The sequence below is a fragment of the Myzus persicae genome, unplaced genomic scaffold (assembly GCF_001856785.1).
Source record: "Myzus persicae strain clone G006 unplaced genomic scaffold, MPER_G0061.0, whole genome shotgun sequence".
NCBI classification, from domain to species: domain Eukaryota; kingdom Metazoa; phylum Arthropoda; class Insecta; order Hemiptera; family Aphididae; genus Myzus; species Myzus persicae.
The window spans coordinates 648662-675875 of record NW_019102520.1 but is presented as its reverse complement, the minus strand read 5'-3'; the positions used below and the strand labels follow the sequence as shown (position 1 = coordinate 675875).

General features: G+C 28.2%; 1 protein-coding gene across 3 annotated transcripts in view; it reads left to right on the top strand.

Annotated features, from left to right (window-relative positions):
- Nucleotides 1–27214, top strand: part of LOC111032364 (lachesin-like) — a 103491-nt gene that overhangs the window by 35980 nt on the left and 40297 nt on the right. For all 3 annotated transcript variants that reach the window (XM_022312658.1, XM_022312657.1, XM_022312659.1), the window contains exon 4: nucleotides 24633–24736. In XM_022312658.1, the coding sequence (XP_022168350.1) occupies nucleotides 24633–24736 (104 nt within the window). The remainder of the gene's footprint in view (nucleotides 1–24632; nucleotides 24737–27214) is intronic.

Genomic DNA, 27214 nt, shown 5'->3' with positions numbered 1-27214 from the left:
TGCGTCATTAGAGTACACGTATCTATATAGGCAATGTATTCATTTTTTTTTTTTTTTTACTGATCTATAGACCGGCAACTATGGTCATTAGCTGTTTTTTGGGGGGTGTGGTTGGTTCGAAACACGTATTTGTATGTGTGGCAAGGATCTTGTTGCTAAAAATCCCGGGCAGTCACCAATCAAAGGAGCTAGCAACGCCGGCCGGTGCGTACACTCAGAGTGAGTGCGCAACTGAGTGTAGTCACCGCACCACAAAATGTATTTAATTGGAGTACGTACCCACAATTATATAATAATATAATATATTATAAATTTATAACTATATAAGCATGAGCTTTACCGGAAAGGTATGCAAATAATAAAATACACCACACACACACAGCACATGATACATAATATAATATGCGGAACCAGGTGAATTATTTAAGTCAAAACAATAAACGATATTGGAAATCTTATATATTTTTTCATAAATTTAAGTCGTGGCACATTGACATTTTTGAAAAGAAAATTATAATTATTGCAACTTTTTATTGTTATTATTTAAGTTTTACCGCTTAGGTATGTTTTTAATTTTATATGCCAAAGTAGAATATTACTCTAAATATGTTGATGTATAAATATCAAATTTTTGATTAGTCATATTAATTAGTCAAAAGTATTTTAAGTTTAGATGAGCGGAGTATTTTGTGGAGTACTACTGTACTGTTCCACGTCGCTCATATAAGTGTTAAATACTTATAATTATTCATACAAAAAACGGTCCAAAACCGAATTTTTTTTTAAATCGAAGAACTCCGAAAAACATTCTGCTTTTCAATAAGGAATATAAATGTATATCTTTATGAAAATTCAATAACATTAAAAAAAAATATAATTTTTATCTGTTTGTTTCTTTGTAATGACTTAAAAATTAAAATTATGTTAAGGAATATTTTCAAAAAACGTTAGTAGATTTTTAATTAACGAGTGTTTTTTGGTAAAAAGTATGCCCTGGAATATACAGAGTGATTTCCCAATATTTTGGAATTTTTAAGTATACTCAAAGAATATATTTTTAATTGATTCGATTTTTTATACCATTGAATAAGTCTCCTAAGGTGATACAAACTTTTTCTAATGAGACCTCTCCTTTTTTGTTGTCAACTATTAATCTCCAGATATTTTTGAAAAAGTCGACATAACTAAATCATAACTTGAATCAGTAGTTTGTGGGTTATTCAAATGTATATAGGACATAGATACTACGAATTAAAGTCCTTAAAAATGGTTTTATAAAAATATAGAATAAATAAAAAAATGTTGGATCAGGTATTTATTATATGACAATTTTTAGAAATTATAAATTGTTGATAGATTAATATTAATTAGAAATTAGTGCTTACTATTAATTTTATAATCATTATAGTCCCTAAATCTTCCAATCATAGAATATTATTATTTTGGATCTATTTATCTTTCATTTTTAAAAATTTTTCTATGAATATCTTATCTTTTTTTGTTTTTCTAAAATATATAATGTAACTCTGTATCATCATCGCAATCATCGCTTAAAGGTGGTAGATATTTTTTTTTGATAACTTAATATTATCTATTGTAAACTTGTATTATTTTACATGGTTGATTTAATTGTGTTGTTGCAAAAGATATAATTCTAGTAAAAAAAAATTATCCTCAGTGCACAAAATTAAATAACTTAAAAACTACTTGTTTAAATTTCGATTTGGCAGCATTAAAATTTTAAAAAAAATCATCTGCTTCAAAATGTACAGTTGAATGGTTGGTTTTCATTTGAAAAACATAAGTTTGTATCACCACTGCAGGACAATCTTTAAATGATGTACACAATTTAAGTATCAATTTGAAAATATATTTCCTTTCAGTATACTTATAAAAATCAGAACTTGAATAAATGCATTATCAAATGAAAAAAATGGAAATGAACGTGTTTTTGGTGAATCATTCTGGATAGTACATAATATGTGTACGTTTACTGAACGTATGTGCGTGTTGATTACGATTCCAGTGTATAGAAGAAGACTGATAGAGAGAAAGAGAGAACAAGGAAGAGAGAGTGAGAGAAATAGAGCTAGAGAGAGATGGACTAGGTAGAGTAGTGCGAGGATGAGTAGAAGAACCGAACTTAAAACACGATAAATCTAGTGGCGCGTTGGACACGGGTGGCGCCGCCGCCGCCACCGTCGTCGTCGGTGCGAAAAGGGGTAGCGGAGACTCGTATTTTATACCTGTGCGCTGAGGGGAGGGGGCGCTCGCGTCCCTCAAGACTTAAGTCGATCCTTCCGTTTCCGACCCTCGAGCCCAATGAATATCTTCGCGTTCGGCCACCATAACTACCTCTCAGAGATAACGGTTTAATTAAGTAATAATTTAACACGTAGCGCGGCCCGCCAACCGACCGAGTGTTGTGTACACGTATATTATACACACACACACACACACACCGCCCGAGAAAGCGCAACATTTATACGGTCTGTGTACAATGGTTTCTGATGCCGCTGATGCTGTTCGGGGGGGATTCCGGACAATGTACCGGCGGTGGTGGCAGCGTCACGTACCCAATGGCGTAGATTACGACGAGCGATTCCGCCACGCGAGCAGATTGAGTGGTGGTCGCGGTGCTTGCAGGGGTAGTTGCACCCTCACCTAGGGGCTATTGTAGTTGTGTTGGCGGTACGCATATTATTCGCGTTACATGTTGTTGCAGTAGGTACAAGTGTTCCACTCGATGGTGCTGGTGCACAGTCTGAAAGAGGATGTCCCGGAAATATTATACCCATTAGTATTGTCATACTGTCTGGTTGTATAAGAGACAAGTCGGTCACTGTTATTGTTGAAAACATAATTTTTCGTGTAAGAATAACTTTGAGATGTTTCAATATCTTTAGCTATTCATCACGGAACATCTAAGTAAAAATAATCCTTTTATTTGTCCAAAATCGAATATTATTCTAATATTGCTCTGCTGTAGTCATAATCAAGTTTGACACAATCCAGTAATCCAGTAATAACACTACCAAAATTATCTCGAAAACTAAAATATATTTTATGGAAACTGGAGTGTCATAAATCGGTGCATCGTTTTTTCAGAGTTTTTCTTAAAAACGAATACTTCAGTAAAAATCAAAAATTAACATTTTACCCGAAATGACCATAGGCACAAAATAAACTACATTATTTTTTAATTATATTCTTCGTTTCGCTCAGAATATCAAATAATTGATTTATTTTAATTATTAGCTGTTATTTGGGGAGTTATATGATGTTTATGCTGATCGTATCTGTTCGACCTCAAAGATACCACGGTCCCCAAAGTTCGTTCTAGTTTTATAAACTTTCAACGAAAGATCATATGCAGTCAGGAGTTGAAAAAAAATAATAAAAAAAAACTAGTAACGTCAAGCGTGGAATTTTTTTTGGGCGACAAACCTATTTTATTTTATGGTTTAGTCAGTCTCTCCTGATAAATTGAGCAAAACATAGCTTTATCCAAAGTACTCATACGCAAGTGTGGCCGCAGAATTAAGATCCCACTCGGAGGAAGCAATAAGAATTATTTATAATCTATTTACGGCGATGGTGATATCGATATTAAAGTATTAGCAGTTAAAAATTATCTGGGTGGCAATGACCGCTTTGCCATATTCACTGCTGGCACCCTTGCACACTCAAGCTCAGTAGAATACCCGAATACAGATGATATATAGGTAGGTATGTTTAAGAGTGGTTTTCTACTACACTGGACAACTGTAGATTAATAAAAAATTTTGTTGCAGTTTAAAAATAGATCACTTTGTATAGACCGTACCGATATATTTTCCAAACTTTCTCGAGACGATAAAAATCTATACCGCGATTGAGTGTTGTAGCACTTAGATACATCAGTTGAATTTTTCTCAAGGCAATCGACGTTTGCCAATGTGAAAATTATTATAATTTTTTTGGTGTCGCTGTTTTTTTGTTTTAAACGTGAAAACATGTCTTTGAATGTGTAATGTAGGTACCAATAGTGTATACAGTTGTTGCCGTGTAGAAATAAATAAGCGACATTTTTTTTTTCCAAATTGTTTTCTTGTTTACGTGCTCGGTGAATTTGACGGCTATTAAATCACGTCTATTATTCTGTACTCGTCATACGTGACCGTACATAATACTATGTTACTGTTTTTGCCGATTTAATAATACCGTATCGATTTATATTCCGTCGAGTTTTTATTTTTCAAAACTTATTTCAATATGGCGCACAAACGTAATAAATGAAATTAACTCTCATTAAAAATATTACAGCTTATTACTGTTATCAGTTATTAGATACTATTATTATACTACTCGTATTTTATAGGTACGTTGAAAAGTTGACTGTCAATTATTATTTTCAAGTGAGAATATTGTCATTCGTATCGAATCTGTACAGCTTGGTAGTTCTGATTTCGAGTGGTGGTAAATTGTATATACATTTTATTCATTGGATAGAATTAACTTATCATTACATACTTTTTGAAATTGTGTTTTTTCAATCGTTTGATATTTATAGTACGTATTTTTATTTAACGTACGTCATATTGATATTAATCAACTATTTGTGTCGTTGTAATTATTATTTTGTATTAGTCGAATTCATTCGTAAATACTTCGGTTGATATAAACGTTAAGTAGGCGCACTAAAGTCAAATTGACACAGCAAATAATCATTGTGCATTGTGATTACACATTTGATTGTACATAATTATATTATGCGATCGAATTACTGTACATTCTGTATTGTGTAGGTACATACGTATAATATGAGTGTGAGCTATTTTGAAACATAGACAGACAGAGTCCATGTTAATACGATTTGACTAATACGAACTGGTACCTATTTTCCGATGTTCATTACTATATTAATGAGAACTTGAGAGTTCGTCTTTAAAATACTCCTATTTTAATGTAATTTGTAATTAATGTTAATTGTGTCCAATGGATCTAATAGGCATGAAGTTGATTGCTAAGTCTAAAATCAAAATTAATTGTATATGTAGATAAAATAGCAATTTTACTATTTTTTAAAAATCAAAATCAGTTTATATTTTTATTAAGGTGACAAAATTATTAGATAATACTAACAAAATTGTATAATAGATTCTGCTAAAGGCAATTGCCTTAGATATATTATTTGTATTGGTAGATATATTATTTGTAACAACTGTTAACTTAAATTACAAAATTAGGTTTTGTAATTATTAATTACATCCATTAAAGTATGAAAAAGTTTGTTTAGTGAATGTTATATATAGTTCTTGAATAATTTAATATTTCTAAAATCGAGTCAAGTACTCAAGTTAAAATCAAGTCATTATAAAATATAGATGATACATCGTACATAGTTTATTTAATTAAATTATATTTTTATGATTAAGATAAGAAATATTAAAAAATATATCGATAGTAATTTTTTAAATACAATAATAATGTCATGCATATTTACTTATGATTTACTATAGGCTGTAAAGTTGGTTTCATTCTATGGAGATATAGATTCTGTAGAGATATGTATAGTGTATACTATAGATACTAGATAGTCTTAATTATAATAACAAACTCTCGAAGTATAGCTTACTAGCTCAGTACAAATGGTTTTGATGGATATTTATACTGTTAATCATTAAAATAGTATTACTGATTAGGAATATGTTAAGTTAAAAATGAATTATAATTAATAGGTATACATAAGATAATAAAACGTTTTATTATTTTTACTTACACCGATCTGTTAACAATACGTTATAAAATACGCTGCATATTATACAATTTGCATATACAGGTTTGAAATGATATAGAATATAGTACAAGATGTCATCCGGTGGCGACTCTTTTTAAAAAATGGTGGTTAACAACCAGAGGCAATTGACACTTCTTAATAATTTAAAAGCTCACTTTATCATTGGCAAGCCAACCGTCTGGGTAGTTTCCAGGAATATTATCTGTTTGGAGTTCTCTAATGAGGATGATTAGATGACTGGTTAAACTTTATCAAAAACGTTTATATAGAGGGTATATGCTGTTTTAGAGATGGTATTTACATGCCATGATTTGTGTGTAAAGTACGGTTGGGGACGTTGGGAGATGTATTTGTTTTGTAAATAGAGTGCCATTGATTGGAATAACCAAATACATATTATAATAGTTCTATAAAAATAGTATAAAAATCAATTTCGTATCTGTCAATAAATTAAATATAAAGATAATTTTATGTTGGTATATAAAATTGAATTTTGATATTTTGAATTATTATTTATTTGTATGGCTTGAATACAAATCAACATTACAGCAAATTAAATAAGATAAAATTGTGAAGATATATAACAATAGCTAACCTACCACCACTAGGCTCTGATGTCCAGCTTTTCAAATCAACATCATCATATTTTGAATTAATTAGGATAAGCTCGAGTTCTCGAAATACATGGATTAACTGTCAATGGCCTATAAATTAAATTACTGACACAAAGCCATACAATTTGCAGTCAATATTAATGTTTATTCGATTGTAATAACTTTATATCAGAATTTATCCATTCATGTTTGATCACGACATTTTCAAAATTAATGCGTTTAATCTAGAAATGACTATGTACCTAATTAACTTTTATTCTATAAATATCAATCAAAAACTTGCTTTAATTCCATAATGCAAGTACAAAACAGGGAACTGTGATTTGAATAAAATAAATTGTTGAATATTATTTAATAATAATTTATTGGGTACGATTATGAATTGTTCAAATTTTAAAAATAAAGTTTACATAAATGTAATTCATTTTATTGAACGAGACACACAATGCATAAAGTGTATATACTATTGACGCTCGTCCTTAAAAACAAACGAAATTGAGTCTAAAAAATGTAAAGTTTAAAAGACAAAATTGAAATTAACATTACGTGTATTTATTATGTTATATACATTTGAGTTAGGTACTTGGATTGAGTAAATTAATAGTTGTATGTATTCCTTAATTCTTATAGGTTTGTTGTTTCGTTGTTTAATAGTTATTGAATATTATGTATCAATAATAATAGTTTTAGTATAGCTAGCTGAGTTTATATTACTATTTAGAGAAGAACATTGAACATTTTATAACTCTAAATTTTTGAATAATGCATTTGAATATTTGGAGTTATAATTTTAAAGATTAGGTACAATAATATCATATAATTTGCATAATTAGTTAAGTTGTTTTAATACTGTTTAATGGGCATCTAGGGTTTTGATATTTTATTTCAAACGGTTGTACACATTACATATACAAGTACTACTTAAGTATATTTATAAGCTCTAAACTAAACGAAATATGCATCATGATTTAAATTTACTTTATGCCCTATAATAATGGTGATGGCGTTTACAATGGTCTATTAAATTATTCAATTACTCGTGTTGCGTGGTCTTCATTTTGTATTTAAAGAATGATTGGGGAACGATAAAAAGCTGCGTACGTGCTTTACATATTTATTATACATATATCTTTATAATATATGAAACAATGTATTTCACACAATTTTAAACATAAACACATATATAATGGCATAATCTGTGACTCCAAATACATGGAATGTTGTAGATCCTTTACATTTGTTTTACGACCCATTCACGAAATTGCAGTAGAGGTACCTGTAATAACTTTATTTTATCCATCATTCCAAAATATATAACGTATAAGAGATATTTATTATGTAAATGCTGAGCGAATAATTTATTAGTTATAATATTATCATTTTTAAGCAATTTTACTATATTTTAATATTATAAAAAAGGGCTTATATCAACTGCTTCGAAAATCGCAGGTAAAGAAAAATTATGGGATGGAAAAAAGGTATACACCAATTGCGCTGATAGATTTTGATAACTACGAATCTGTTTTTACGTGTTGGATTCTCTTGTATTATCTTAAGTCTGCTAATCTAATCTACGGCGTTTCGAAAGTAACAGGAAGTTTGAAAACCATTATTTTTAATAATTTTAATAATTGATGAAGATACAACAAAATTTGGACAAATATTATCCGTTTATAATATAAATCCGTAGTATTGTTCAGTATAATTCCCCGAGTTATATGCATATAGTTGTTGTGGATTGTGTTCTTATTTATTATAAAAATAGTTTTTAGTGAAAGTGGTAAAGAATTAATAATTTAACAAAATCATAAATTCCCTTCTGAAGAACTTACTAAAAAAGGTCGTAAATGGCGGTGTTCAGAAAAAAGTTGCAATTCTATGCTGTATATAGTAGACGAGGGTAAAACTACAATTTTATATGAAGAAATTAATCACGAACATCCTCCTCTTAAAAACCTGAAACGGAATATTATATCTAATCAAGTGAAGGAGGAATGCGATGGACGATTTAACGGAAAACCCGTTGAAAATAATAAGTGAGAAAATATCTAATAAATTAACGAACAGCTTTAAAACTGATTTATTCGATAAATTTGTAAGGTATTAACCTCAGTATTAACGAATTATAAAATACAATAATACAATTATAGTCAGTATTTTATTTTTATTGAAAATATTATTTTTTTTAATATTTTAATTTTATTTTTAATGGCACAATTTATGCATACCTTTTTAGTATACCTTTTTTGGACTAATGCAATAAATGTATATTATACAGGTTGTTCAAAAATTTGGCTCAATTGACGAACACTCATAATAAAATATTAAGATAAAATATCAATACTGTTCACAATTCGATCAATGGGTAACAAAGGCGTATTACAAGGGGTATTATTTCCACGAATTTATTTGATTAAAGAAACACCATCAAAGGCAGTGCTTGATAAAATATATAACACATAATACGAGTATTATACCTACCTATAATAATTTAAGCATATCATATTGTATAACGATATTGTGCAAATATGTATTACCAATAAATTCTGATATTTAAAGTTATCGTATAAAACGAGTATCAATATTTTTTTATTGTTTATGTATACGTATTAAAATTTATTTATCTGTCTATAAGTTTTATTAGCAGCAGTGTATTGACCTATTCAAAAATATAATATTTACCGTCTGAGTGTATCTCATCCTGTATTTTCGTCATAAATTATAATGCTATTGCCTCATTAGTTCCTATACCTATAGTTGTGTTTTTTGAATTAATAGCGAATTTTATTAATGTAAGTATTCAAATTTCAAACGATATGGTGTATCTCTATGCTATTAAGCTAAAGTCAGAAAGGTATGATTTTTGTGTCACGAGGTTAGGAAGTTGTTGATAATATTGTGACCCGATCATCGAAAGGATAACGAAGTTCAGTGTTTGTCCAACAAGCCGACGTTCGCCCTGGTGGACGGCTTGCACCTATAGGTGACTTCGATGAGTTTATCAATCCTTGAATGTACTACGTACCTATATAGCTCCATACCTACGTGTTTATGTGTATACGAATCGTAAATATATTTAGCAGTGCTTAATTTATGCGCAAGTTTTGTTAGGGGTCGTTAAAGAGTGGCTAGTGATAAATCAGTGTCTGGCGGGGGTTAGTGTGGGGGAACGTGAAAGGGAGAAACCCTGCTGTATTCTCGTTTGACGTCTAAAACTGTCCGTCCGGGCTTTTAATACCGCTAACTGTGCTCGCGGATTACGGCAAGTTTACACTTGTCCTAATATCCTAATATATATATTGCATTATATGTATAAAATGAGAAATACACGAAATTCACCCGATCCGTCCAACGGAATTGCATGTCCTAGCTCTCTCCACCGACGTGCTAAATTTTTGTATTATCACAGCATGAAACCACAAAAACACGAAATTTTTACTGTTTGTTTCACCACGACGTGGTTGCACACACACACACACACACGCACACGCGCACACACACACACACACACACACACACACACACACACACACACACACACACACACACATACACATATATATATATACACAGTGTGATTCGACATGCACGCTCATCCTCTTTTTTTCATCAATAATACAGTTATTTAATATCTGATTTTAGAATTTTTAAATATACTTTAGAGCCAATCTATAAAATTCTTGGGGATATTTGTACTACTTAAGAAATTCCCTGTGGGACATGGAGTTACAAACTTCTGTTTTTCAAATGAGAACCCCCTTTTTTATACTATACTCGTAAATTATTTAGTGGCTTCTTTTTCTGAAAATATTGACGTACCAAAATTGTATTTGAAGGAATTAGTTTTTGAGTTATATAACTACCTAAGTATACCTACACTTAGAATAATAGGTCCACGAAAATGGTTTTGGAAGTTAGGGTCCACGATGATTGGAACATGTTAGTAATTAATATTAATTTAACAACATATTTTATAATTTGTAAAAATAGCTCAAGTTTAATAAATCCAAAAAGTTCAATACTACATCTATTTTATATCTTTGTACAGCTATTTTTAAGGACCATAATTATCCTTAGTAAACATTAATATTTTAATAACTAAGAATTTTCGAAGCATAAGCCTATAGGCTATAGTAATTGACACAAAAAAGTTTGGTTCTAATTAGAAATAAATAAGTTCACAGATCATTCTTCACTTAAATAGTATAAAACGTTAAAAATTAAAATATGGTCTTTAATTAGTATACTTAAAAATTCCAAAAATCAGAATTTGATTAAAATCAAAAAAAAAAGAAAAATAAGGGTGAGCATGCTTGGTGAATGGCGAATTGGTGAATCACCCTTTATATAATATAAGAAAGAAGAAAACACCGTTTTACATAGCTGTTTCAGTTATTATAATAATCTAAAAATTACGTAAAAAATTCGTTCAAATTCAACGAAAAATACTAAGTATAAACATATAAACATATATTTGTATTTGATGTATATTTGTTTATGATAAATTTAATAATAATTTAAGTAATAAAACAAAATCATTATAAATTTAAAAAGTCTAGAAAAAATTAATATGTTTATATGAAATGTAGTTCAAAAATTTACAAAAAAATACCATGTAAAAATATATTTATACTATAGGTGTTTTTTGAGAGTAGTTCTGATCAATCCGATCCGTTTTTACATATTATAAATTTTACATTTGTACTCCATTATGCAGGTAGTAGATACATAACAATATTATATATTTATATGTATAAAAAAATATTATGATTCTATATTTAATTAATGTATTTTGATAATACACTGTAACTAATATTTCCACGTGATCAATCATTCTCAATTTCATCACTATAATATAATATGGTAGTATGAATTATTAACTGTATTTGATTTTTACAAAGTCTGTTATTATTTATAATTAGTAATTGCGTAATATTATAGACACAAATATTAAATTAGGTAACGATATTTTTGCTTAATATTGTTAATTTTTATAATTTTGTTTTTTATTGGGTACACAACCATTATATAATATTTTAAATCTAATAAAATACTATACTAAATAGAATAAGTAAAAACATAATATTTCTTAAAATTAACTGTCATACTTTTACACTATTGTTTTGTGATTTGAATTTAATTGATGATTTGCCTTGTAATCTGTGAAATTTAAAATTAAAGTATTTTTTTACATGAATTTATTTCTAAGTAAGTGCTTAAAAATATTTCTTTTATAATTTAATTTGATTATTTAAAATAAGAACTTAAAAGCGCTGATTGTTTTAGTGTGGACTAAATACTAATTGTTAATTAACTTCGTTATCGCACAGATTATAAATGAATCATTGAAACCTTTTGTTCAGTATCATTACATTTTTTGTTTGAAAAAAAAACAACAGAACATTATTATACTAATGTCAAATAAAAATATTTTTTTATATTAATTTATCACAATTCTGATTTTTTTTTTTCATGAATGTCTTTAATAAAGCACAAAAACGACTAAAAATGACTATGTAGTGAATAGTAGTTGAATATTTTACTTTTATTCTATTAGCTAAATTAATTCTTAGTAATTTATTATTTTATGCTTATTTTTTTGTCATTATTGTAAACATATGCGTATCTACGTATGAAAAAGAAAACCGTTTTATTTAAATTTTTTTAGTTTTTGTACAGGTTTAGCTCAGTTTAAACCTGAATAACTGGAAACATTATAACGATTCAAATTATTATCTTCACATACATTTGTAGTATGTATATTGTATATAGTTTATTTTAAGTATTTACATTAGTAACTTGTAAAATAATCATAAAAATGGTAAAATTGCAGCTTACCATACATTAGATAAATAAAATGGCATTATAAAAAACTTTTACTTCAACTACTTTAAAATGTAGATACTTTTAAAATGAATGAATATATAAATTAAGTATAGTTGAAATCAAGTTATGTAGCTTATAGTAATTGTATTATTACAAGTTCACAAAAATTCTAGCTTTGATTTAAGAATATTTACTTAGTTCATTCAACTACCCCTTAAACTTTGTTGCTGACATTTAAAGCAGAATTTTATGCATATAATAATTTCTCATTAATTTATGTTAAATGGATAACATTTTGTAATTATGAGTACAAATTAACGAAAAAAAGTGTGTGCAAATGTTTTTTGACATAATAAAATATAAATACATATAGTTTTAAACATTTATGAACATATGTTATTTTTAAATACCTATCAGTTATATTTAATACGTTTTGACGGTTTTCTTTTCTTTTAAAGTATCATAGCATCAACTCAATTTACATAGAATATTGATTAAATATAATATAAACAGTAACATTATTTTGTGATTGATGATCGGTAGAAAAAATGGAGTGTTCTTAACGCAGGTAAATATATACATATATTATATATATTATATATATTCTATATAGATAGCGTATAGAGACTTTTGGCATCCGGAATAGCGAAGTAATAATAATCAAAATAAGGGGAAAATAATAAAGAGTGTTCCATTAATTTAAATTGTTAACCTGAGTAAAAAATAATAAAAACAATACTACCTGTAAAAAAAAGAAAAAGCAATAAAATTAGTGGGAAAAAATTAAAACACGGAAGTTGGTCGATATAAGACTTACAAAATCCTTGGGCTTTCATAACAGTATCAAATGAGCCGTCGAAATTGAGTTTGTAATGAAGTTGTTTTTGCAATCCCTTTTGTTTCCCCCCAAACTCCCGTCGTCTCGGCATCCAACTTCTGCAGTGGTTTTTTTCCGCCCCTGATAATTTTGTCGAACCTGCTACGTCCTTTGTACGTTATTCAATAATTTAGACAGACTGGAGAGATAGATAGACGGAGAGAGAGAATGAGACCAACCTACACAAAGTTTTCCTCGTTCGAAATTATATATATAGAGTGAAAAAATGTCACTTTTTGGGATCATGTTCTATAAATATTTTCGTATCCGTTTCTCATCCACCTGGCGCGTCGATATATTACTTTTTTCGAATTTTGACACGGTGGTGGCAGAAGATAAAACTATGAGACCGCGATGGATGATTAATGGCCACCAAAGCCTGTCGTATGTAGTAACTATGGCAAGCCCTCGCCGCCACATCCCGTCCCATGCATTTGGTTATCAGGATTATATGCCGTTGACGTATTGCGTCGCCTGTGATTGATAAATTATTTAATACCTTATATATATATAAATATACGCGTATATATATATCGTACAGGCAGAGATTTAAATTTTTTTTTGTTTTTGGTCGGTAAATGAAAAACAACACTTTTTTCGTTTCGGCTAAATAATAATTGGTAAACGGCCGTTTGTGTTTGCTGTCAAGTTTTTAAACTGTTTCGGTAATTGGTGTGTCATCCTGCCACTTACGAGTCCTGTTCAATTGCATTACAATACGCGAAATCGTTCACTGCGGTCTATGGGACCCTCTGGCCCCTGCTAACTCTTAAACAAATCGCTTGCGCTGTATCTGGTACGCATCAATTAATTTTAATAACAGCAATTGAATGTTCACTCCACAATAAAAATCCTTATTAATATTTTGTTCGAACGGTTAAATAAATTACTACTTTAGAAAATGGTAATTTATTATTAGTATAGCTGTGTGTAAATAAGTGTACTTGCTCAAACAAATAAAACTCAATTTATAATATTGAATAGATTTTAATAACATTAAGCGTTTAATTTGATAATAATATTTGTTAAGAATTATTATTTACATCGTCACAATTAGTATTGTATACATCATTAGTTATATGTATCTATTTGTATCGTATACAATAATGTTTATTGAATGAACTGCTGAACATTGAATTTAGATGATTTCGTTACATTTATTTATTTTTTTGTTTGAATTTGAAAATTTTTTTTAAATACGCGTTTTTTGTTACCAAACCACTATATTTTTAATCACCAAATTAATTTACCTTTATTGAATTTTTTATGAATTAAATTTAATTAGTTGGCTACACTAGACAACTGTGCTATGTGCACTCATCTATTTTGGTATCATTTTAATTACTATGCGATTTTATATACCAACGTAAAAGCTTTTATTGTTGAAAATAATGAAAAAAATATGCTTTTTTTATTATCTTTCTACTCAATGTTTTAATTATGTTTCGTTGGCAGATTCTTTACGACTAAAATAATGTATGATCATTTAGCTTACTCTAAACAATATGATTAATGAAAGGGAATTATTTAAAATTATGTTTTTAGTATTTATTTAATTATAATTAATTCAAATTTAAACAACAATTAACATTTATTAATTTTTAGTTTATTATTGCGACGTTGCTTTATATTCTCAACCATTATTTCCATTTTTATAACTATAATAGTTATAAATATTTGTCCATGTACATTCAAATTCATCATAAATATAGCTTTACTTTATATTAAATTTAAATATATATAAAAGTACATTACATTTGAAAATGTATTTTAGTGCACTAAAATTGTATGTTATTATTTGAAACACCTCATAATTTCTAAAATTTTCTTTCGCAATGTAGACGAGGATAATTCGATACGATTGAGATAAGTGTCTTACCACAAACATATATGAAATTCACATTATATTTTTTTTTAAATGTTTTACTTTCAAGTATTTGATCAACAATTATTTATCTCAATAATGATTTTAATTGTTTCGACTATAGTTAATATTTACTATTTTTTATTCAAACAATAAAAGAGACAAATCGTCTTACTGAATATGATTAAAAAAACTTTTAATTTGATAGTTGAGTAAATATTGGTTTTAATTTATTTGTTTTTCTTCGGAAATTCGGTGTTTTTTCTATCCAATTAAGTGTGTTTTACATAAGTAAATACGTGTGTATAGTTTGTATGCGTTGCAAATAAATAATTGGCCATACAGGTCATGAAATGTTATATAAAACGTGGCAGACAAATGCGCACGTGTGCGTGCAATAAATTAAATTATACACAATTCGGGAAACGACGAAAATATACGAAAAACGTAGGTAGTAACCTAACCTAACCGGATACCCAACAGTTCCGTACAATATTATGACGTAGGTAATAATCTACCAAACGATATTTATTATTATTATTGTACTATCACGATATTCATCAATTTAATTTGAACGTCGAATTGTATACATTCGTTCGTAATAAATTGATCGAGCGCGTCGATTAGGTAGAAAAAAAGCTTATGTAAAACAGTTCAGATATATACATTATATATAATAATATTTGAACAGGAAAGTCGGCTAAAATTCTGTTCATATACACACATATATATATATATATACATAATATATATATATATATAGTATCAGCTAAACTATATATCGACGCGAACCTTACGTACTCGGGTGGATTTATTTCGGTATCAATTTATCCGGTGCTCCGCGAGTAACGTGATTTGTTTACACGTCGACCAGATGGATGCACTTGATATACTTTATATACTTAATATGTGTGTATGTGTGTGCGTGTGTGGGGCGTATTTATCATGTTGGTGTAGATTAATGCACATCAAACATACTTTACCGAACGCAAAATAAAATCGTACCGTTCGTAACTAAATAATATTATTAGGAACCGTATAGAGGCACTATAGCAGCTTTATTATAAATAGTTTTTCCCCGCTTGCGTAAGTAACGCTGTCGACTATTTTCTTTAAAATCGTTTATCGAATGTATATAAAAATAATATATGCGTTCCTCTCTGGGTATAATATTACGGTTTACGTCATTATTTCTTATTTACGTTATCCCGTGTCAGTGCAGCGAGATATACTGCTGCTGTCAATGATGACTAGCTCGAATCGACTTCATATCGTAGCGATTCTTATTTTCTAAAATTAAATGTTTTGGGTAGTCGAAAATAAACCGTTTCAAAGTTATATACCTACTTGTTTATGGTAATATATTATGGCTAACGATATTAATATAATGATTATATTGAAAACCGTCAATATTTACTTATTGTGTTTTAAAATGCATACAATTGTATCATATGATTGTTTTTAACTTGACAACGTTGTATTTAATATGTATTTTACATAACAGTTAGTATTAATAATTATAAACTTGCAGTTATTTTTTAAATTGAAACAAATGTATAGATTAAAATTATTTTATTGTCAGTTATTTAAAATTGACTACTTCATTTTACGTCGTTCAGTGAATTATTATTAATAATATATAACGTAATATATCATTTATAAAATAACTTTGGGGCTTCTCCTCACACTGCTTGTTTGGATGGCGAATCCCCACTTTTAAAGTATTACTATTTATTGGTTGCCATAGCAATTATATTCTTTGAAATATACAATTTATAATTTCCAATACCATTTCATTTTTTTTGTATAACAGACCGAATTTCGATCGAATTTCGTTCGAAAATTGTGACTCTTTCAAAACGTTAGCTGCTATGTTATTGAAAATCAAAATATTTCATCAATTATTTATTATGTTCTTTAAGTATCGACATTCATTAAAATGAAAGTTTTCTATTTCACCTTATTTGTGGCTAATTAATCGATTCCAACATAATATAATATACTTGCTGTAAATTGTAATAATACATACGTATTAATTCTCCGAACCTTATTATATTATTATTATCTACGCGCACGCTAATTGAATTTCTACGTTATTTCTCATTGTTAAAATCCATTACCAACCGGTGTTTTGAATAAAACATCCATTGTCATTTGGTTAGACATTTTTTATTTATATTGTCGCTTTGCCGTTAGATATTCTTGGCGTATCTGAGTCCATTTGGCATGAATACTTCTCCAGACAGACAATCCTTTCCCGTATAACCCCTAGACGATAAACCCGACTACACAGTAATTCGCCAGAATGTCCCAAAAGATAATCGGTCTAGTTTTCGTATCTACCATTCGTTTTATTGCGCATAATAATAATCAATGAGTAATGTCAAGAAATAATGTGGCTGTTGTAAACCTTACATAATATAAAACAAGCAATAGTGTTATTTTATGACATATACATGCCAATATTGTTTTGTATATTTGTCTTTGAAAATGTTTAGGCATTATAATTTATGAATGTAGGTACATACCTATATTATTTTATAATATAATACTTAAATATTATCGTTTTTAAAATAATTTTGCTGTAGACAGGAGGAACGGACCTAGGAATTTAAAAAAGAATGGGATAGACAAAAATGTGATACACCTGTCTATTGTATCACATAAACAGTTAGGTTTAGAGGAAGGTAGTTGTGTAGTAATATATAGCTTACAAAAACAATATTATATTTATTTTTGACAAAACTATTTTACTGTTTATAATAAAACATCATATTAAACTGTTTTTAACAGTACAAACTAAAAAACATATTTTTATTGTTTTTTAAAAAATAATTACATTTCAACTTTTTTAAAGTACGAGAGTTTATCGCCTGCTCACTTTGCTCACCAACTCTCTTGAATGGTTTATATAAGATGCTTATTTACATAATACTTCAATTTTAAATATATATTTTCGTCAAAAAAGCGTTATCTTTAGTGGCTAAACAACTACTTTTAGAAAAAAAAACTGAAATTGGCCTCTATTAAAGAAAATTGGTGAAGGACCCCCCTATTTAGTTGAATTTGGTCATGCATATAAATCAAATACTCATGGCTTAAAAAAATGATAAATTACTAATATTTAAAGTAATGTTGATATCGTTAGTGACAATAAAGTATTACATGTTTTTGTAAATCAAGTACCTAAATCAACTATTATTAACGAGAAAGGACCTCTGAAATAGTAGAGCTTCTACATCTTTAGCCCACCTTTTATTCGCCTATTGTTGTAGCCTGTAGGTTTATTTATAATTTATATATAATATAAATTCTGTAGGTGTTAGACTTTCTACCATGCATTGTTCACCCTTAGTTTTTCTTATTCACCAATAGTTATTGCTTACTCTACACATACCAATGTATAGATTGAAGTATTAAAAAAAATATATGAATTCCATGTTTATAAGAATTATCAATATTATACTTCACAATGGTATTATATTATAATAATATAGTAAACAAAAGCTTGTACAGTTAATTTATATAAGCTAATTTGAAATGATTATTCTCAAAGAAAACGAAAATAAAACATAAAAATATTTGCTGGTCTTCTAAGATTCACGACTATGATAATATATTTTTTAAATTCATTAAAATACGTAATGAAATCATAACACGGCGTCTTGGATAGGCTATTTTGCTACACTCAATTCGAGTGTTCACTGAGCTTACTTATAAACGTAATAATGATAATGTTATGAAATTATATGTTATTACTGAATTTAAATAATAATATTATGATCTTAAATTTATTATTAGTTACACCACTTGTGGATCTATATTTCTGGTATTTCATACTAGTTATAAAACTATCGAGTTTTCATAATAATGTCGGATGAATATAATAGTACTAGGTATATTGTCAAAAATGTCTCCAATTAGTTTGAATTGGTCAACATGAGTGATGTACCATGTACATTCAAATCAAGGTTCACCGGAGCTAAACGCCTTGTACCTTTTGTACATATTTTCCTTTGAAGCTTTTGCAGTCCAAACGACCGAGTGCTGACCACTAGACACCTGTTACACGTTAATATAAAAATGTACCCAACTCATCTATTTACATTGGCTTTTTCCATTTTCTTTCATAAAAATTATAATTTTTCTTTAAATTTTTTGGTTTGCCAGTAAAGTATTGAATTTAAACGACTGATCACTAGCTCTATTCTAACTCTGACCTACGCAACGATATCATTTGCAATTGTGAAAAATCAATCATTAATAAAATACTTCTCATTAAAGTATTTTAAATATTAAACTGCAATAAACTATGTATTAGTACATATCTTTTTAAATCAAATCATCGAAAATTATGAATTGTATAATATATAAATCATAGTTTTGTATATTTTATGTTAAATAATATTTTACCCGAAACTAATAAACTATTAATAACGAGAAATTGAAATTTGTGATCTACTATAATATTCTATGTATTCGAATAAATTATTTTGTATATAACAATATTACGATACAACCAACCTTACTGTTATTAGGATAAACAAATGTTTGTGAGAGTTATCGATTTAGATTTCTGATAAACAGTGATTAAATATAATGAAAATGTAGATATGTACTCAATGCGATAAGATTTTGGCAACTGTTTCTGACTAAGCTGTTCGTTTAGGTGCACATCTACACGTTGATATAGCTTTAAATATTTCCACGAATATAAGTATAAGTTTATCGTTTACTAATAAAAGCTAATTTACTAAATTACATTAAATATTCATGAATCAAAAGTCGTTAATTTTTTTTATATTGGTATAGGATTAAAAATTACTAAATCACTGCTATTGTTTAGGAATTCACGAAAATTTATGACTAACCATACCACTAAAACTACAATGTAATTTAAAAATATTTTTAATATAATATTTTATTATAGTTTAGAATTAAACTTGATGGTGCTGTAATAATAATAATAATAATAATAATAATAATAAAAGAAAATTGTGTTATCTATACATAAATGTTAATCGTAAAAAGACGTACATATGTCGTAAGAAGTACTCAACTATTTATGTAAAATGTATACAAATTCTTCTTAAATAATTATGTTTTCATTAAACACGAATATGAGGAAATTGTTTGTGTTTTGTTTTTTAAATTGGTCGCCAATTATAAATATATAACTAGATTACACAACAATATTCTGTTATAGAAACAATTTTGCTATCTGAAATATTGTCAACATAGTTTTCAATCGGGTGAAAATGTTTGTAGGTATAATATTAAAATATCTTAGGTCAATAATCGTTCGTAACATTTATATGATAATGTCCACATAAATTATTTTCGTATTTATAGATTTGCTTTATGTGAGCTGATATTTATGTATATTGCAGTGAATCGCATATCAGAGATAGGTATGTTGTTTCCACTTTTTCATTGCTAATGTATTGCTAAAAACTATTCATTAATATTTAAAAAGAGATTGAACGAAAGAATATTATAAAGTGCACAAAAAACTTTTCTGAATCTTGCAGTTTTCTTTGTTTGCATATTTAATGTTGAGTGAAGTGGTACAAATACTGAAATACATATTTAATTTTGTTATGAAAGTTAATATTTTAAAAATGTCTGAATTATAAAAATCACAATTAACAAAGTGGATATAAGAGTGAATTGTTGGTACTAACACTTAAAAATTAGTAGCAAACCAGAAAATTATTTAGATAATGAAACATTAAAATATGTGTGGTATGTACTGCAGTGCTTCTGTGCATAAACATGTTAAGGTAGTTTAATGTCATCACATAATTAGGTATACTAGATTCGGCATCTGTAACATGTGCAAGTATTATTATTGTTGTAAGTAACGATAATGGCAGAGTTAAATCCGACTTAATAGTTAAATTATATATTTTTTTTTGCTGTCTCAATCCCACCATGATGGATTAAACTGTTCGTATTTTACTTCAACTCATGGCTTCAGTGGCGATTTATTTTATGGAATTTACTAGTAGAAATTTAATGAAAAAAGTTAAGAAATGGGGACGAAGGGACGAAATGATAAGCAAAGACAAAAAAGGAGGGGGGAGGAGGAAAAAATATTATGAAAATAAAGCCTATAAATTACACCAGAAATTAATCATAAAAAAGGCACTAGTAATGCTTTTATTTTCGACACCCTCTTATTGTTAGTACTTTTTTTCTTGCTCTTTTTTTTGCCATCTTTTCGTATATTTTCCCATTTAATGGTTATTTATTTTAAAAATGATTTAATATTCCTAGTACGATTTGAATTATTTTATCACTTTAAATAATATCTTATTATTTTTCTCTATTATGAAAGCGGCATATAGGTTGTTAGGTTTTTTATTTGTTCTACAGTATATATTATTCAAATATTAGTTTATATATTTATACCAATTACACATTATCTACCTAGTAGAATAAAATGTTGGTATATAGTTTGTATTGTAAGATTACACTTTTATAACGGTTTGAAGAGTTTATTAACTGAATTATTACAATTACAATTAATATGTTATATATATATATATATGTATGTACTTTATTGTATTTTTTTAGTTAATTTTGATAGTTAAATTTACTGTATATGTAAATGTATATTGTGTAGTATTTATTTCGTGCAAAGTAAATCATGTTTGTTGAAGATGTATTTGGAAATTATTTTATAATCATTAATTCAAGATAATATTTTTGAATTTTATGTAACTATATTATAGAAGCAAAATGTATTATTTTTTTATTGAGTTTTCTTATCTCTGTCTATTGTCATTCCCGCAAAATAGACTATTTACTTTTCGGAGAGTCAATACATAGTATGTACATTGTACGTACTATGTAGGATGTATGTCAATATAATATAATCAAGCTAATATTTTGACCCATTGTATGAATTTGAAAGGCGAAAATATTGTCTATTGAAATGTAGCGTTGAGTTTTTTTTAAAGATTAATTGTGTTAAGATGCTTACCTAATATATTTACAGTATTCAATATAATATTATGTATACATGTATTATATTATACATATAATATATATTAATGCAAGCCTCAGTGTTGGTCTTACAAAAATGTAATTTGGTATTTGGCGAGCATGATAAAGACAGAGATAACATTGCATTATTCTATTAAGACGTGAGATGTTCTCTTAAGTCTTCTAGACAAATTATTTTTTTCACAATATTACAGTTTGTTATTTTAAAAACATATATGTATATTATAGTTGGAAATAAAGTCAAGACTGCTTATAATATATAAGTGCCAACATGAAATACCATGCTTTAAATTAATAAATATTATATACATACACTGCACTTAAAAGAGCGCATTTCGTCGCTTTGTCATAATTATTAGTAGTAACATAAACGCAAATAAAAGAGTTCAGTCGATGCGTTGTAAATTTATTTATTTTTTAAACGTTATTCTAGCCGCCCATACAGTATATTATGTTGTTTTTATATACATGTACGATTTGGTATGGTATATTTTTATTATAACGTTGATGACGACAAATTTATATCGCACATAAAAAATTCTGTACAATAATATATTGTGATAATGTAACGGCGGCTGCAATACGAGGGTGGAATGGGGGCGATATACAAGAGAGGGAAAAAATGTGTTTAATTTAAAACAATAAAATGGGTCACTCAATTTGCAGGACTCTTGCAGACCCTCTCCCGACCATCGTTTCCAACGTACGTGATGTGTCTGGAACACTTGGCAATTTTATCTAAACTATGCATTTATACATATATATAAATTTAATATATAATGACCACGGTTTAATGACTCACTCGACACTATATACAATATATATAAATTATACATATACATCTACAGTCCGCACACACACATACACGTCATGGTGAATATTGTTTCGCGCCACAAAATGATTTCGCACCTCCCCCCTCCAATACACCACTACCCCTTCCACCCCGGGACCCACACCAAACCTCAATCGCCACCCCTCTTCCGTATATTATCACTAACTTTTCCTGGCGTGCTGGTATACTCAGCCTAAAGTTTTAACGTTGTCGTTACACAACTTCCGTCGAGCGTATACACCCACGATTTCTCGCGTTTCCAATAAACCGCATCACAAGTCCATATATTATATGTATACAGACAAACACACACACACACACACACACACACACACACACACGCGTGTATAAGCTTGTAAATCGTCACAAGATCTCGAGAAACTTTTATCCACCACCGCAGCTTAAAACGGAAACCCTGTCGAATAAACGTCGGTAATTACGTATAACATCTTATAAGTATGCCCAAAAAATCATGAAAACATAACCATGAAATATGCTTTAAAATTAAAAAAACCCATTTCAGTGAAGTAATAATGCAAAATTTAAGACCAAAGTTATATACGGAATAATACTTTTCAAAAATGGTATTATACCTAACAAACTATCCATTAGAAATGTGATGTTTAAAATAAATAAGCTCGTGGAAGTAGATCTTTCGAAGTATATTTTTTCATTGAAAATTGCGCTGTAATGTCTATGGATGTTTAATAAATTTAGTGATAACTCATGGCATACCAAAACAGATTCCGAGTTGACACGCTATTTTTGGTGTGCCAGCCTACATTTCTATAATATAATTAGGATATTATACAATTTAATTATATCATTGTTGTCTATTAGTTAGTAATTTATTTGTAAAAATTGTCAATACGGTAGTTGGTAGGTTCTCTCTATATACCTATATACTATTGTATTTCCCAATATTTAAGAGCAATTTTAATCTTTATAAATAGCACAAAAAAGCTAAAATATCAAAAATAACTGAAAAATTATAACAAAAAAAAAAAACAAAATTGATACTGTTAAACATTGAGGTAAATATTCCTATTAAAGCATACATTAAATATTTTTGTTTTCCTTGTTTTTTTATAGTTCTCTCAATTTTTTTAATAGTATTGGGCATTTTTACTTTTGACCTCACAGATTTTCATCTAGATCCAATTTCTTATATACAACCCCCTCAAAGTTGAAGTTTTACTGATCCTAAAGGCTAAAGGTGACGATAGACAAAAAAAAAACACACACAATATATGTATAGTAAACCAATACATTATTTCTCCACCCACAATCTAATAAATATTATAAATTGGACAATAATTGTCGAAAAAAAAAATATTATTAATTAAAAATATTTCTTTTAACAGAGGCTAGTTTTACTTTATTTGATCTGGCAATAAAGCACATTGATGAACGTTTTTTCAAAGTCATAAAGACTTAAATATTTGATTAGGTAGGTAATTTAATTTATAGTACTTGAATTTATATTATTTTTTAGTCGTTGTTCTCTCACCTACACGATTGTATTTTACTCGATTTCTTGTCTCAGATAAACAATTCACTCGAAATACAACTTTTTTAATCCTTGTTCGACTTCAATCGTCCTATTAGGTACATAATATAAGTAAAATAGTAATTAGTCTTATAATTGCACCCGTTGTTTTCTTTCTATAACAATATAATGAAGTTTTAATAAATGCTTTGTGAAAAAATCAACCGCCAAGCAGTTATGACGTTTATCAATATAAAATAAAAAAAATGTGTACACCACCATGGCGATTCACGAGATTATAGGATAACCAATAATGTTGTTTTTTATTTATTTTTTTCAGAAACGTCAATGCCAAGATTTGCCGAACCCATACCAAACGTCACTGTCAGCATTGGCAGAGACGCACTACTGGCATGTGTGGTGGACAACCTACGTGGATTCAAGGTGAGAAAACAAAAACATTACCCATGGTGGCGGTTTTGCTAATACGCAGTTAATTTAAGAGATAATAATATTCTCCAGGGTGGTCTTTTGTCCCGGGCTACGATAGTAGAATTCACCAACATGTTTCTCTCTTCTAAATAACAAATAATATAATTCTTACTAACGGTACATTACGGCCACTTAAATAACCCCAAAACAGGTGGCTTCAGCCCATTAAATAACCTCGGTCAACAAAGGAAAACTTTTAATTGGGTTTTAAAATAAAAGTCTGAAATAATTTCATCTATTCGCTATAATTTTCCGGAAAATGGCTTTTAAACGGGGGAAAAAAAGTTAAATAATGAAAATGTAGTATTTTACTGATAACTAATTAATAAAAGCAGACATTTTTATAAATATCATATATTATTTTATTAATTTCATAAATAAATATTTATTATATGAAAGGAAGTATTGTTGTCTAAACGTATTACAAATTGAATGAATAAACTTAAATCATTTTTCTACCATTCATACTATTTTTGAAAGGTCGAGTACATTTAATTATTTTAATTTATTAAATTATTATACTTCTACTTAGGTAATATTATAGCAGTAAAGTTTAAATATATGATTTTAAAGAAGGCAAAAGAAATCTACGCATTTTACGTAAAGATTAGTTTTATCATTTTAAAATGTAGATGATCCATGTTTTAAATCCAAAAAAATCTATTCGCTGTGGATTATGATAATCGTTTAATTTTATTTCATAAACCAATTAAGTTACAAAAAACTATTGCCTCGCTTTCTGTAAATACTTTAGAAAATAATAAAATAAAAATCAATTCAATTGTATGTTACCCTATCTTATCTATAGTACTTACCTCGGTATGGTACAACTTTCTAGCTTGACAAAAACATAATAAACATTTACATTTCATCAATGGATATTTTTATTTTTAGTAACCATAATGTGTTATTATATACTAGTTATACTACGCGGTATTTAATTATTGCACTAGCGTACTTTTTACTTCAATATATACATTTCAAATATTTTTTGTCTATTAATTCGAAAAATCACTGACTTTAATTAAAAACATTTTGTTACTAAATATAAAATAAGACATTACTTAAAATATAAACCTTAATATAGGCTCTTCAATAAAATATCATAAAATATGTAAGTATCTATAATACATTTTTGACTATTTGAACCCAATATTCTGTATATCAATAACAGTTTTTAATTATATAATGAAGAAATTCCCCATACATAATATTATACACATTCAATACAAAACTATACACACTAAGAGACAAAAGTCACAATTTTTATCTTCTTTTTTGTTTTAATCGTACTTTGAAACCTACTATAGATTACAACTATGGAATTTAAAATAATATATAACATTCATTAGTAGTTTGTGAATACGACCCCCATAATTATGCAATATATTTTACAGTATAATATAGTGATTGTTGCCCTGTGATTTCTCGTCGTAAACATCGTGTTAAGTCTAATTGAATATTATGTACCTACGTTTCAACGTTCAAAGGCTTACAGTAACTTTACAATAGAGACGCTGTGGTCAATCACGAACGTGTCTAATCAACAACAGTTGGCTATAATACATATTCATTATTATTATTATTATATAGGAACATCTGGGTGTGGCTAACTGGCCAATCAAGCTACCATAAATCCGTTGTACCTATATAATATTATACCACGGTCATTATAACGATAATCCGAAACGCAGTTGGTTGCCCATTCACGTGCGGTGTTTAGTGCGGTTGCAGTGCAGTTAGGTCTCGACGATCTAAGAGCACAACAACATAATATTACATTAATTCGTAATAATCGCTCTATCAGTGAACGTTACAATATGTAACTGCAGGCTGTAGTGCTTGAATAACATGAATGACATGCAAATAACGAGCCGTATACGATAGCGGATCTATGGTTCTAATCATAACCCTGGGAGTAGGATAGATTCAAATATTCTTATCAAATCAAATATAATTTTGACTTCCTATGACGGCGTTAATTTTTTGGCATACAAAAACTTGATAAAATAAATCTTATTTATATAGTATGTATAAATGATACTATAGATCTAAAAGTAGATCTTTTTTGTTCGTATTATTTTTACAGCGACATTTTTTTTTTCGTTTTTATTACGGCTATTTGTTTGGATAAAAGAAGTGGTCCAAACATTTAATATATAAACATTACAAACTGTGTATATGAGTGTGCGATAGGACATATTACTTAAATTGATGGTACTTCATAGAAGTCTTTTTTGGAATTCCTACTGCAGTTTTCCAAAAAGTTTCAAAAACAAAATACCAAAAACCTGCCCCTTTATACGGAGGACTTGAGAGCAAACGACCAGTATTATAGACGATATTTGTAAAACTTCTCAATGACCCTTGTTGTTTTCATCAATTATGTATTTTATTACATTTTAATAGTTTTTAGAAGTTTGTATTTAA